The 15,033-nt window shown below is 38.4% G+C and overlaps 1 protein-coding gene across 2 annotated transcripts; it reads left to right on the top strand.

Annotated features, from left to right (window-relative positions):
* Window positions 1–2,471: 2,471 nt before the first annotated feature.
* MGST1 (microsomal glutathione S-transferase 1) lies at window positions 2,472–14,585 on the top strand. 2 transcript variants are annotated; one of them, XM_036299393.1, is made up of 4 exons: window positions 2,472–2,615; window positions 7,771–7,911; window positions 10,060–10,154; window positions 13,979–14,585. In XM_036299393.1, the coding sequence occupies exons 2-4, from the start codon at window positions 7,786–7,788 to the stop codon at window positions 14,223–14,225; spliced, it is 468 nt and encodes a 155-aa protein (XP_036155286.1). In that variant the 5' UTR covers window positions 2,472–2,615; window positions 7,771–7,785; the 3' UTR covers window positions 14,226–14,585. The 2 variants fall into 2 exon arrangements, with proteins under 2 accessions (XP_036155286.1, XP_036155287.1); XM_036299394.1 differs by lacking the exon at window positions 2,472–2,615 and adding an exon at window positions 2,744–2,869.
* Window positions 14,586–15,033: the final 448 nt, after the last annotated feature.

Below are 15,033 nucleotides of genomic sequence, written 5' to 3'. Positions count from 1 at the left end.
TGTATGTTTAGAAAGTTGCATATTTTTATTTTACTTTTTGTCTTCCTTAATCTTAAAACATGTTTCTGAAATCTTGAAGAAGGGTATGCACCCTTCGTTTCAGATTGTGGGGGCACCTAATCTGTGTATTTCAGGGAAATAAAGGTCTAAGATAAGTAAAAGGATCATTGTTGTAGTGCCTGAGGCCTTCCTACTTACTGGAAACCTGGACTAGTGATGATGGTACTCCTTTTTGATATTTCTCTTTTGTCTAGTTTTGAAAAGGCAAGAACTACTAGTCTTCTAATGCTTTACTCTTCCAGACCTTTCAGATTTGATCTCCTTTTTCTGTGTTGTGGCAGTTACTCTTTGCTGAATGAATGACCTTTGCTATCCCCAGCCCAAATCAATGCCCTTTTAGATGGTTTAATATTTACCAGGGAATTATTTGTCCCAAAGCTTGGATCCAGTGTCCCTGATAGATTTCCATATAGGCTTGAAATGGTGGTGAGGAAAAGGGTTCAAAGTCTGAACCTTTCCTTGTATCCAAACTAAAGCAAGCCAAGAAATAACTCTTTCTCTTCCTCACTGATTAAAGAAATCTTTCCTTCCTCAAGTTTAGTGGCAACTGTTTACTCTTTTGGCTCTGTGCTTACTCAATTGAAACTCTTTGAGCACAATTAATTGATTTTATTTATCTTGGTTTCATATTTTAGCATCAAGCCAAGCGCCTTGTATTTACTTCATAAATGGCTGTTGTAATAAATTGATTACAGTCAAGTGCTATTATTATACCAAAGATAGTGTCAGATATATAACAGATAGGCAATCATTGTTCACTGATAGCAGGAATTCAGTATTTATTCATTGATTCTTTAAGTCTGAATACATTTTATAAGTGAGCATCAGATGAGTCAGGTGCTCCTTTTCTTTTCAGAAGCATGTTAAAACTGCTTATCTGGAATCCTAGCTGGTTTGGCTCAGTGGATTGAGCATTGGCCTGCAGACTGAAGGGTCCCGGTTTTGGTCAAGGGCACATGCCCAGGTTGCTGGCTCTATCCCCAGTAGGGGGTGGGCAGGAGGCAGCCGATCAATGATTTTTCTCTCTCATCACTTATGTTTCTGTCTCTCTCTTCTCCCTTCCTCTTTGAAATCAATGAAAATATATTTAAAACAAACAAACAAACAAACAAACAAAACTCCTCATCTGGAACTTTGCAGAGCCAATTATTTGTTTTAGCTGCTTGTACCTTTTTTGTAAAGTTATCCATAACATTTGGGTCATATGACCTTACAATAAATGAATGAAAAGAGTCTTTTAATGCTTCTAGTACTAAACTCCTGTGGTGAGAATTCTGAACATACTTATCTCAAATCCTGCCCTATTCCAGTTAGTGTCACAGCCAGGTTCCCATGTCCTTTAACAAGATAGGCGAATAAATACTGTTTTCAAAAGATCCAGACATGAAAATGAAGTGCTAATGTCTTCTGATGCTAGATTTCCCATTATCTACGGATATGCTTATATAGAAATTGTTCTCAGGTCTGTGATTAATTCCTCTGTCCTAAAGCAAATTGTTAAATCTTATTTCCTTTTTCATTAATTTATTTTTTGGGGGGTGGAGCTTGGACTTGTCAATCAAATCCAAGACAGCTAGCTATGGGAGCACTCCTTAAAGCCTAAAGGAGGTAACATTAGGACTAAAAAGAAAAAGGTAACATCCTACACATAGCAGGTGGTAAATGTGTGAGAAGTATTACAGGAGAGAAGTAACATAGATTGAAAGCATAAATCCTTAAACATTTTTAGATAAAACTTGGGAGCTAGATCCATAAACATTGTGGGGTGAGGAAGCTTGGAAATACCCTTAATGTAGATGTGGATGTTAGAATAGCTTTGCCTTCCTAATGCATTCCGCAAATGTCCCCCTAAAAGGCATACTAAACTGATTGTGTAATGAACTGAACTACCATAATCTCCACTTCCGCTTTGGATTCTGAACCTAAGGGGACTGAGTGAGGAAGCAAGTTGTCTGCGATCACAGATTTGGAACAGTATCCGTGAGATTTACTAAACGTTTACATGTGTCCAAGCCAGCCTTTGCCTTGCCGGGGTGCAGGGCAAGTGAAGTTCAAGGGAACATAATGTTATCAATGACTTCTAATTAGTATTCCCCTCCTTGAGATTTAAATGTTCTCTAAAGCTTTTCATGTTTTCAAGACTCCACATTGCGATCTTTTTACAATGTTTCCAGCTAAATAAAAGTTACCCGCCTTTGCCTTGCTTGCCCATTCCCACTCAATCGCTAACGTCCCCGCCCCATGGAATAGGACAAATGGCATTTCAAGAAGGAGAGCTGCTGGCTTCAGGCGCCAAATACAAGTGTTCAAAGAGGGGAACCAGTAGGCGGTGGTTACTCTGGGAAAGAAAAGTCAGGCGATTTAGGGGCGGGACTTGCCGAGGCTGGGAGTCTTGCTTGAAGCGCTGGAGAGCAAATTAACAGGAAATTAGCCAAAGTGGGCGTGGCTCCGGCGTCCGGTCCGCCCGCGCGCAGTGGAAGTCCCCCCCAGTTCAACCACCCGCCTGCCGGGACAGGTCTGCTGCCTCGCTCCTGCTGCGATCCACGGGACCCACGGTACGTGCCGGGAGCGGGTGCGGAGGGAGAGGCTGTGGAGAGGGTGAGGGGGCCGGAAGGGGAAGGTGGGTGGCGGCTGGAGGCTGGAGACGTCTGCGCCAGCCTGCAACTTCCTTGCTCCTAATTAGCTGCTGACTCTGTGCTGTTCAACGCGTCCTTCTGAAAGGGAGTTGTGCTCCTGTACCCTTGCAGATAAAGTGTCCAGTTGTCAGACTCCAGGAAGGAAACTGGAGTCATCTTTTCATGTTTCAGTGGTGATTTTCCCCCTTTATTCTCATCCACTTTGAAAGCTCCCCCCCCCCCCCCAACTTGAACTTTGGGGGCATAAAAAATACGTGCCAAGTTGTAGTAATGCATATGAAGTCGCCGCAGTTTAAGCAACTTCTGTTCACCCCAAGGGTGTAAAGTCCCACAGCGGCTCTATTTCTTGGTCAAACTGGCCTTTGGACCTGCTGAAAGATAGGGCCTGTGCTCCCCGTTCACTTTGATAGGCAGAGAAATGTCAGCACGTTTAAAATGGTAATAACAACAACCACAAAGTGCAGGAGGACCTGGGCTAGACCCTGTGATATTTTTATGGCCGGTTGACTGGAAGGCTAAGGCTGGAACTCCCAGCAGGCTCTCTCCACCCCCCAACCTGGAGGGGGAAGCCATGTGGCAGGAGTAACCGAGAAGGGGACCTTCTTTGGGAGTGAAGGCCTCAGAGATGATCGTTATCTCGGGACTGGGGGGGTGGGGGTGGGGTGGGGGGTGGTGAAGAGAAGAGTGACTTCCATTTTCCCGTTTCCTTTGAAATAGTTTGGTAGTCCCGGCACCACTGTTGCTTTGTCCTGCTCCTGTCCCTGCTTTCTGTCCGAGGGAGCGCCAAGTGGGCTGCCATCAAGCATTGTTTATGGTCAGAGGGAAACTTTCCCAGGCGTCCAGCTCGCAGCCTGGAGTTCTCAGGGCCCTGGCCTGCTGCGAATACCAAGCTAGACACTCCTTGGCATTCCCTGCGGGCTTATGGCCTGGGAGATTGGGTTGTTTGGGGACTTTGCTGTGCTTTGCTGTGTCCAAAAACAAAGGACTATTGCACGTTGACTATCTTGAGTCACTTTTTAAAATGGCAATTGGTCCACATTTGCATATTGCTCTCTGTGACAAACAAGTGCCACTTTTCTAAGGTTTTGCTTTTGGAGTGGAGCTTTTTAATCTCTGAGGTTGGAAAAGGAAGCCACACACACCCCCCCAGAACACCCCACATTTCCCCCCACCTCCCAGCCACCAGCCATTTCCTCCCAGTACCTGGGCTCTGATTCCTAGGAGACCAAGTCTGCAGTCACTTCAATCCGTTCAGGAAATTCTAGAACTTATATAAACAGTAACAGAAGGGCCCTCAATTATCTTTTTGACTTATCTCGTGGGTAGCCTTCTGTTGGTTTCAGAAAGTATAAAACTGCAGAATCATGGCCCTGAGGATGTGTTCCCAGAGTTTTCCGCGTATTTCACAATATTGGCATAGAGAGGCGACCATGAATATAAGAACTTTGCTCTTTTTGGCTAAGAACCTGTAAAGATAAGCATAATATTTTTCAGTTGAGAGATGAAGACTCAACTGCGATAGGGGTGGCATTTGACAGAAAAATTCTCCCAAAAGACCAGAGTAATCTTGAATTGCCAGCCTGAAAGTGTTTAACCAACCCCGAGTTAAACACTTGAGAAAACTGGGTTTCAGTGTGGGCTCCTCAATTGTGAATTTGGGTCAAATTAGTCCCTCTACCTCTCTGGGCCTCAATTTCCCTTACATGTTAAAGGTGGAGACAAATATTAGGTGCTCTGACTGTAGTAGAGTTTTCCAAATCAAGTGAGATAATGGAAAGGTTCTAGAAAACCCTAGAATTATATGCTCAATGCCCAGAACAGCGCCAAAGTAGGAGCTTATTTACCCAATGCTTTTAGAGCACTTCCCAGGTCCAGTACTTTCCTCGGTACTTGACCCCTGACTCATTGAATGCTCGCAAGATTCCTGTGAGGTAAGAAGCATTACTGATTGCATTTTACAGGTAAGGTAAGTAGGCCCCGGAGAAGTGAAATCACAGCTAGGAAGTGACAGAGCCGAGATCCACCTGAGCTCCAGTCTGGCTCTAGAGCCTGTGTGTGCTCAGCACTCTCTCTGCCCTCTGTCCTCTCAAAGGCAGACACAGCCATAGGAGGGGACTGAGCCGTCTCTCTGGTGAGACAGATTGAGACATTCTCTATTATGTTAACCAATGATGGCCAATAAAAGGAGCACACCATACACTGTAATGCTTTGTTTTCTGTGATTTATAACCAAGTTTCATATTTTGCTCTGCTTACTTTACTTAGGTTATTTCTACCTCGTTCCTAAAATACTCAAATCACCTCACATTTTACCCTCTTATTACTACTACTATATTCTGCCCTCCTTTCTCCTGGCGACTTTTTCCGGCAAAACTTTTTCAGTAATTTTGCGTTGAGTGCAGGGCCCAGCCATGATGTAGGCTCAAGGCAACTTACTGCAAATCAGCTTTGGAAAAAAAAAAAAAAAGTCTAGACCAGCAGCACCTTCTCTCATGCTATCAGTGAGTCCTGTTTCTTGTGTCTTACCTTTACTCCTCCTCACCTGGCCCTCGGGCGGGTGTGTTGTTAGTAGAAGATGTTGTCCTAGACTTACATAAACAGGGTGGGGCATCAGAGACTGTGTGTTGGCCACTCTCCCAAAACCACAGGCCTGGGGAGTTAAGCCACATTTTTGGTGATTGAGAAACTGTGTGAAGTGCGCCCTCAATATATTGTTCACATTGAAAGAAGCTCCCCATTGCCTGTTTGCTCCAACTGCTGCCATTTGTGTGTTCTTCTTCCAACAGTTCTGGAAGGCTTCCGCTTTCTCTCTTCCCATACCAATTTTCGCCAAGGAGAGAACATTCTCTGAACTTTTATTCATCGATAAATAATTTTTTTCATCCTGGGAACATTAGTAGAAACGTGCTGTTATAGTTTTAAAATGATTGTTAAATAGGAACACTTTCTACTGGATAAGATTGTCTTAATTTTGTAAGAAATGAACTTCCTCAATATTTCAGATCTCTTTCCAGAAGCATAGGACTCCGGGTTCTCTTATTAAGCTAATTACTTAGCTCTGAAGGATAGAGCAGCCTATTCATGGCTTTCATCCCTCAGCCCTTAGAACAAGTGCAGTTGAATGTTACTAAAAGTATTACCTTGCACAGAGAATAATCACACATACTGTGCTTTCAAGACTACTGACTTGTGGAGGTGAATTAATTTATCATATGTATTTTGGTTTTGTTCTTTTTAACTAAAATATATCATTTCTGTTTGCCTAAATCTGAGTACTTTTTTGGCTTACCCTTTAAAATAGAGGTTACTTAGGCAACTTTGGTTTATCTGCACAATGGGAATAAAAACGCCCCCTTGTAACATAATTGGAAGAGGAAAGAAGGTAACAGGTGTAAGGGGCACCAGCAGTGCCAGCCCCAGAGGACGCATTCAGTCAGTGTTGAATCTGAATGAAGCAGTTTGCCATCTCTTGAAGGAGACAGTGCGGTGTGGTTCGTGTATGAGAAGTGATGTCAGAGACGTGTGTTTGTACTCCTCACTTTGCTGCTTAACATATCTAATTCCCATTGTCTTCAAATGTAAAATGGATCTAGTTATGAGGATTTTCATATTATAGGTACAAAGATTATGTAAGGCAATGCACATAAAGTACATGGCATAGTTGGACTCACAGTGACACATAAAATTAAATATCTGTGTATGTTGTATATATCACATTCCTCAGTAGCACATAGACAACTATATGACCAGTAACAGAATAGAGAAAAATATATAAATTTATAGATTATTGGTAGGAGGAGAAAATTATTAGAGTTTGACAGAGGTTGGTATAAGACATTTACATGCGGGGGTTGAATTTTCAAGTCAGGAATGAACTTTGTGTAGAAGAAACTGCACTCCATTAAATAGTGTCTAAGCTTGGGTATGAGAAAAGATGTGTGTTAATGTGAAAGAGACAGGAGAAGCAGATAGCAGGGTGAGAACAGAACACAAAGAGGTTAAACATTATGACTGCCAGGTCATGTGAGGGGTTTAAATTTTAAGATTTATCTTAAATCCGTATCCACTTTGACTTCAGTATCACAAGTGTGCCTTAGTTTTCCTCCTGAGTACATTCCCAATTATAGGTTCAACTCTAGACTAAGATAGTTACATTCAATTTACTCTTGACATCTTTTAGGTAGAAGTAGATACGGCATGTGAAGTAACCTAAAGAGTTATGTAAAGCTAATCCTCCTTCCCTATTGCTTCGATGAAAGTAGCATAAATGCCATTTTTCCCCCTTGCATTTGCAAGCCTATCTTAGGTTTGGCTCCGTTATCCTGTCTCTTTATCTTCATTTGCGTTGGTAATAATGATGACCATGATCATGGTGATAGTGATGATCATGAGAAAGCTTTAATAAATTTTATTGAGGGTTTTTAATGGTGCTGTCCTAAGTATATGTTATGTCAGTTAAATCCTGACCACAACCCAGTAAGTTAGGAACTATTACAAGTCCCATCTTATAAGTGAAGAAATTTAGCCTTAGAGAGGCCAAATCTCTCAACCAAGGTTGATAAGAAATTGGTGTAATTGGAATTCAATTCTTAGAACTTGAGATCCTGAATACTACTGACATGACAAAAAGCTGTAGGTTTGGTTTCTAAAGCAAAACTTATATAAGAAGTTAGGCATTACTAATCAAACATTAATGGTATTACTAGTACATAATTTGATATTTCTAAAGAGCTCAATCCACGAACTGTGGTCTTTTGTGTCCAATTTGTGGTTCATCTTGATGTAAAAATATGACTTTAATCTATCTTTACAGTGTTTTTGCCTGTTTATTTTGTTGTAATGCCCTTACATTTTCATTTTCATTCCATTCATTTGGTGTCTTCAAGTTTAATAACATAGAACTAGAAAAAAATAATACTGCTTATTTTGAAATTTTAGAAAAATTAAATGATTATTTCTTCTGTAAATAACCCAAGATATTTGAAAAAAGTGTGGTTAGTACTCTATACCAACTGCCCATCAAGGTATTTGGGGTATTTATGTCTGCTTTTAAAAATCTTGCTTATAATTCCAGATCAAAGTTGAGAAAATGGTTGACCTTACCCAACTAATGGAAGATGAAGTATTCATGGCATTTGCCTCCTATACAACGATTATTCTTTCAAAAATGATGTTCATGAGTCCTGCAACTGCATTCTATAGATTGACAAGAAAGGTAAGAAATCTGAAGGAAATTTTTTTTTTTACTTTTAAGAGTTGGAATTCTGAAAAGCAATTTTCTTAATTTCCCTTTTTCTTGGTAAAGTCCACTAGCACATTGTTTAATGCTGCAAATAAAGTATGCCATCATTTGCTACAGATGGATTTTATATATTTATGAAACAGGTGTTTTCCCCCAGGAACTAGTAAATGGTTTTTTCATTGTGGATTTTACCTTTCGTCATGCTGCTTCAGCATCTGAGATTTCTGGAGTATCAAAGTTTTCAAGGAAACTATCTGTGATTTTGAAGTTAATTTTGCCAACTAGCGTTAACGAAAATAGTCATTTTTCGGACAATTAACTGATATTTTCATCTCTGTTACAGGTCATAATATGCCTTTGGGGACAAAATTTAAGTTATTCCCATAGTAGAGCTTCTTGTGGGACAAGGCATTTGAATTTTGTATATTTCTGATTTTTTAAATGAATACTATTAATACCCAGCATTATGATTATGATTAAAAAAAACAACACACAGAGCAAAACTGGAGGCATGGGGGAAGGTGGTAGAAAGATTTGGAGCACCATCCTGTATTCAAGCAAGGAGTATGACAACACAGTAAGGAGAGTTGAGCAAATCTACCTTGACAAACGAAATGATTTTCACTGGTGTGGTCCCTGTGCCTATTTAGCAATTTCTTTTTCAGGAAAACCACCTATTTCTCTCTCAGTGCCTGTCCTGGGTTTTGCCCTCCAGAGCCTTGCTTTTATCTAGAGGTCATAGTCCTTCCTAAGGTATTTCCTTGTACTGTCTTTAGGTGTAATTCCTTCCCCAAGGATATTTGCATTTTAATGGGACAACTAAGCTGTGTTTAGCTCTCTAATGGGACAAGGTGTTGGAGCAGCTGGCTATAAAATAGCTGCCTCCCACCAGGTCCCCTCATCCTCCAGAAGCACAGTGACACCAGGGATAACAGAAAGGTACCCTGTCTTATGAGAAAAGGACCAAGGAATTAGAATTTGTAGAGTGCTACTGATGTGTGGCAGGAGTCATGGTGCTCTTCACATGTATCAGATCATGGAATCAGTTCACATAATCATGTGAGATCCTCATTAGTGTCCTCACTTTACAGCTGAGGAGCTGAAAGTCAGAGGAGTAAAGCTTACCCAAGGTTTCACATCAGTGCAGTGAGGCTGAGGTGCAAATTCATATTTGTTTAAACTCAAATCTCACATACTTTCCATTATAATACAATTATTTACTGACTCAAAATTCACATATTGGCTAGGAGCAAGATGGTCAGCCCTGACCTCAGAGCTGATGCTGTATCACACTCCTGCCCATCAGATCTCCTCAGCATCTTTATCTGGGATAAATACTCATATCATATTAGGAAAAATATTTTAATATTTATGACATTTCTGAGCTTAAATTAAGGCTAATTTTATACTTTGTGTTTTTATTCATTAATTTATTATAAATTATTAAACAATGGACTATACTTAAATATTTTTAAAGTGCACATAGTTTTAAGGAATGGGGAAATCATTTCAAATAGCATAATAATTATAGAAAGGAATACATGAACATATGCCCTGGATCATGTATTTGTAGGAATGTAATCAGCTACTTATATTTCACTATATTATTCAACCTGAAGTTTTAGTTAATTCAGAAGAAGAAAAAGAGAAGTACACATATTCTAACAAAGTATAGAATACATTTATTGTCCCTTGCTCTTCTAATATCTTTAGCAAGTAAACCTATGACTTCCAGGTGAGCAATCAGTTGGAAGTGTTAATGCCCTTGAGAGAAGGTGCCTGAATACCACTATGAAAAAATGCCAGTTCACCATAATAATAGTCTAGATGACTTAGAATTATGCCCTCTTTTCCATTTTGCTTCCTTTTCACTATTGTTATACATTGGTTTTTATTGAAGTTCTTATTTATGCCTCTCTTTTCAAAAAATTTTTGCAGTTAATAAAAATTCAGATTTAAGCTATAGATGCTCTCATCTCCTACTGTGTTTGATCGATTGCTCCAAATTTTCATTCCATAGGGCCATCCTGGATGTCTGTTTCTAATGTTAAAATGAAAATAACTTAGAATACCACAATGTTATCTGGTATTTGAAGGATATTTTCTTGGTATTTGGAATAGGTTTTTGCCAACCCGGAAGACTGTGCAAGCTTCGGCAAAGGAGAAAATGCCAAGAAGTACCTTCGGGTTGATGACAGAGTAGAACGTGTACGAAGGTAAACCCACTATCCCTGAAATTGTTTACTTGGTCAGTGAATTTTGGTCAAGGAATTCAGTGAGGGTGTTGGGGTTCTGAAGAAGAAGGATGAAAAGTCAATTATCGTACTTAGTCCATATAATAATTACAGAAAATTAGGGATCTAGAAGTTTTCAACTACCATTGCAGTTACACCTATTGCCAATTTTGCTATATTTCTGTGCACTTTCTTGGGATTAATAATTTTGTTCTGTGCAGGAATATATCAAAACTAATGATGGGTAGGAAGTAAAATGAGAATGGTAGATTCTTACAGTTTTGTTGTCTTTCTCCAGAGATGAAATTGTCAACTTATGTAAAAGGATGAAGAACTAGGTACTTTTGCATAAGATTCAAAATATAAATGAGGGATATATCTCTCCTCTCTCTTTCCTTTATAGATATTTTGTTTAATGTACTGAGAATGCAGTGAACAATGAAAAGCAATAAGCCAAGATATCATCTACACAGCTTCCTAACAATACAATTAATATACTGATTTTAAAAAGCACATTGAATTTTATTCTGGGGGTATTTTTCTTAATTTTTGTCATAAAGTCAGGAAAATAAAAAAATTCAGCTTTACTGAGGTATAATTGACAAATAAAATTGGAAGACATTTAAGATATACAACATTATGACTTGATATACATATCTATTGTGCAAGTATTCCCCCCACTAGGCTAATTGACACATCTATTACCTCACATAGTTACCCTCCTCTGTTTTTTGTTTGTTTGTTTGTTTTTGTTTTTTTGTGAGAACATTTAAGTCCTACTCTCAGCAAATTTCAATTATGCAGCACAGTGTTATCAGCTATAGTCACCATGTAATACATTCTGCATTCTATCCTCAGAACTTATTCATCATTTTTGTTTTAAATATACTGTTATTGATTTCAGAGAGGAAGGGAGAGGGAGAGACAGAAACATCAATGATGAGAGAGGGTCACTGATTGGCTACCTCCTAAATGCCCCCCACTGGGGATCAAACCCACAATCCGGGCATGTGCCCCCAACACGAATTGAACCTGGGATCCTTCAGTCTGCAGCCTGATACTCTATCCACTGAGCCAAATTGGCTAGGTCCTTTATCCATATTTTAACTGAAAATTTGTACCCTTTTATAAAACTCCCCTTACTGTCCCCTTTCCCCCTAGCCCCTGGCAACCACTTCTACTCTATTTCTATAAGTTTGACTTTGTTTCATTTTTAAATTTTTCCCATAAAAGTGACACCATACAATATTCGTCTTTCTCTGTCTGGCTTATTTGACTTAGCATAATGCCTCCCAGGTTTCTTCAAGTTGTTGGAAATGACAGGCTTTCCTTTTTTAAGGATGAATAATATTTCACTGTATGTATATCACACTTTCTTTATCCTTTCCTTCATTGCCAGACACAGGTACTTTCCATAAATTGGTTGTCATGAATAATGCTGCAATGAACATGGGACTACACACATCTCTTTAAGACAGTACTTTCTTTTCCTTTGCATATACATGCGGAGTGGGATTGTTGGATCATATAGTAGTTCTATTATTAATTTCTTGAAGAACCTCTATACTGTTTCCCATAGTGGTTATATCAGTTTACATTCCCTAAAAAAGTGTACAAGGGTTCCCTTTCTCCACGTCCTCACCATCATTTATTATTTCTTGTCTCTTTGATAATAACCATCCTAATAGATGTGAGGTGATAACTCATTGTGGTTTTGATTTGTATTTCCTTGATGATTAGTGATGTTGAGCACCTTTTCATGTACCTACTAGCTATTTGTATCTTCTTTGAAAAAAAATGTCTATTCAAGTCCTTTTCCCATTTTAAATTTGGGTTATTTGTTTTTTTTTGCTATTAATTGTATGGGTTCCTTGTATTTTGGATATTAACCCCTTATCAGATAATGTGGTTTGCAAATATTTTCCCCAAAAACGTAGGTTGCTTTTCCATTTTATTGATAGTTTCTTTTGCTGAGCAGAAATTTTTTAGTTTGATATAGTTCTACCTGTGAGTTTGTTTGTTTTATCTGCTTTAGTTGCCTTTTCTTTTGTGTTCCCCCCACCCCCCCCCAAAAAAAATCATTGCCATGTCAAGGAGATTACCCTCTATGCTTTGCTTTCTTCTAGGAGTTCTATGGTATCAGATCATACATGCAAGTCTTTAATCCATTTTGAGTTGATTTCTCTATACAGTGTAAGATAAGGTCTAGTTTCATTCTTTTGCCTTTGAAAATCCAGTTTCCCCCCAACACAGTTTATCAGATGGAAGCCACGTGACCCAGGGCCCTGTCCCGTATGCAGCAGGTATAACGCTGGGGCACAGATGTATGCTTAGCTCCCTCCAGGAAGATACCAGTGACTTGAAGCAACTAAAGGGTAAAGGCAGGGAAGACGTCTTCTCCAAATTTGAAATATCTGTCCTTTTGGAATGTTGTGAAGGAGAAAACTAACATGCCCATGATTGGAGGTGAAGATTTTCAGCAGAATTCAGAGGGTGAAATAAATACCCCTGATGGCATTGATGAAGCAGGCCCTTCTTTAGTAGAAAATGGTATTTCCATCCTTTCTTGCCCACTTTACTCTCAGGAGCCCTTGGGTGGTTCCATGATAAAGGGGACAGGGACATTCATATCTTTCTGGCTTTGCTTTTATTTAGGAACAAGCAGTTCTTAATTTAAATCTTTCAAAACCATTACTTCTCTTGATTACTGTCACCTTCTTTATACCTTTATGTGTCATCATCTCTGTCAGGCAACTTTAGGTACAATCTATGGAAAACAGGAGGAAGGAAAAGACGGGAAGATCATTTAGAACACAAGAGGCCACTATTCTATTTTTTTTCTAAAAGAAAAGAGTAACATAAAGCAAAAATATTTTTCATTTTGAAATATGTATCAATAGCTGGTAAACTCTATAAAAATAAACTCTTTATTTTTACTCTAGATTCTGCAGTAACTTTTAATTCTGGAGACTTAAATAGGAACATCAGATTTTAAAATTAAGTGCTTAAAAAATATCAAGTCAGTAATAGATGTGCCTTGTATTCACATTCCTGCCAGAGAAACCCAAGGTGCCATGAATTGGAAGAAAACTTGTGGCTAAATTGTACTTTTTTCTTCTAGCTGTGGTATAAAGATAAAATTTAGGAAACACATCTTTCTCTCTATTGTCATTTTTGTGTATTCTTTCTACTTTTCCCCCTCACTTAGCTAATTCTTTTTGTAATTTGAGGATACACTGGCTCAGATCTTACCCATAGTTGAAAAGCTAGTTATATATTCTGCTCTTTGGATGTTGAGAGCATGAAATTCTTGGTATTAAATTGGTAAATTAATTCTTTGCAACCTGTGGTTAGGATGAGTGAGCAAGGATTGTCTCAGTAAGACTAGCAGAAGTGAGGGAGGAGTCTTTAGAAAGATCATAACCAAAAGGATTATCTTGCTTTGGGAGGAAGAGTTTTTATAAGAAGAATCTTGAATTGCTATTGTATGAACCCTGGAAGAAACAGTATTTCATATCTACAAAAATAAAGTGAGATTTACTATATAGATACAGTTTTAATATTCTTGAAAGTGGAGGTGCCTTCTCTGTTATATGTCGAAATACACTAAAAATAAAAAGAAACAAATATAATGAGACCTTCTAAATAAAAACCAGGTAAGTAAGGAAGCAAGGCAATTTGAGAGAAGTAATATGAATCCGTCTTTGCATGTTTCAGTTTCACTAACACACGTTTAGTTGTAGAGAAGAGTTGTATGTTTCTGCTGATTTTGAAAGTAGTGTTTTACCAGTCATCTTTGTCCACAGGGCCCACCTGAATGACCTTGAAAATATTGTGCCATTTCTTGGGATTGGCCTTCTCTATTCCTTAAGTGGTCCAGATCTCTCTACAGCTGTCCTGCACTTCAGACTCTTTGTCGGAGCACGGATCTACCACACAATTTCATATTTGTTACCCCTTCCCCAGCCAAATCGTGCCTTGGCTTTTTTTGTTGGATATGGAGTTACTTTGTCAATGGCTTACAGATTGCTGAAGACTAGATTGTACCTGTAAGGAGAACCATACAACTCATCGCCCTATTATTTTCTAAGAATTCTGTACTTCCAATTTATAATGAAAACTTTTTAAGATTTTAAGTGGGAGGGAGCAGAGAAATTAAGATGGGGGAAACCTAGACTGAATCTTACCATCACCAATGTCCTTTACTCTTGTGTTATATTTGCACTAGAAATTTAACGCAATTTTTAAATCTATTAATTGTTCTAAAAGTACTGGGTTATACATTTTGATTATGATTTGTAACATTTGTTCACCATTTCATATGTTAAACCTATGAAAAGAGTGAGTGCATGTATGAGAAACCTATTTCAATATTGCCGAAATGATGTATGAAATAAAGAACTTAAAGAGTAATTTCATTTGCTTTTATTTTTCCCAACTTGTGTTTTCAAAAGCTTTAAGCCTCTGGAAAAGTGTAAAGTAATACAACGAACCTTCATATGTCTTTCATTTAGATTTACTAATTGTTAACATTTTGCTATATTTGCTTTAGCTCAACCACTCAGTGTTTTTTCTGAACAATCTGAAGGTAAGTTGCAGATGTCAGTATACTTCACCACATGTTTCCTATGAACAGGACAATCTCTAAATAACCACAATATCATTATCACACCCAAGAAATTTAATATCAATGCAATAACATTAATTCATATATATACATATGTAATTCATATTTAAATTTCCCTAATTTTCTTAATAATGTCCTCTATAACTGCTTTATTTTTGATTCAGGAATCAAACACGAGCCACATAAGCATTTGGTTATCATTTCTATTTAGTTTTCAATAAAATGAAAGAGTTC

The sequence above is a fragment of the Myotis myotis genome, unplaced genomic scaffold (genome assembly GCF_014108235.1).
Source record: "Myotis myotis isolate mMyoMyo1 unplaced genomic scaffold, mMyoMyo1.p scaffold_m19_p_3, whole genome shotgun sequence".
Lineage (NCBI taxonomy): Eukaryota > Metazoa > Chordata > Mammalia > Chiroptera > Vespertilionidae > Myotis > Myotis myotis.
This window is presented reverse-complemented; position numbering and strand designations above follow the sequence as displayed.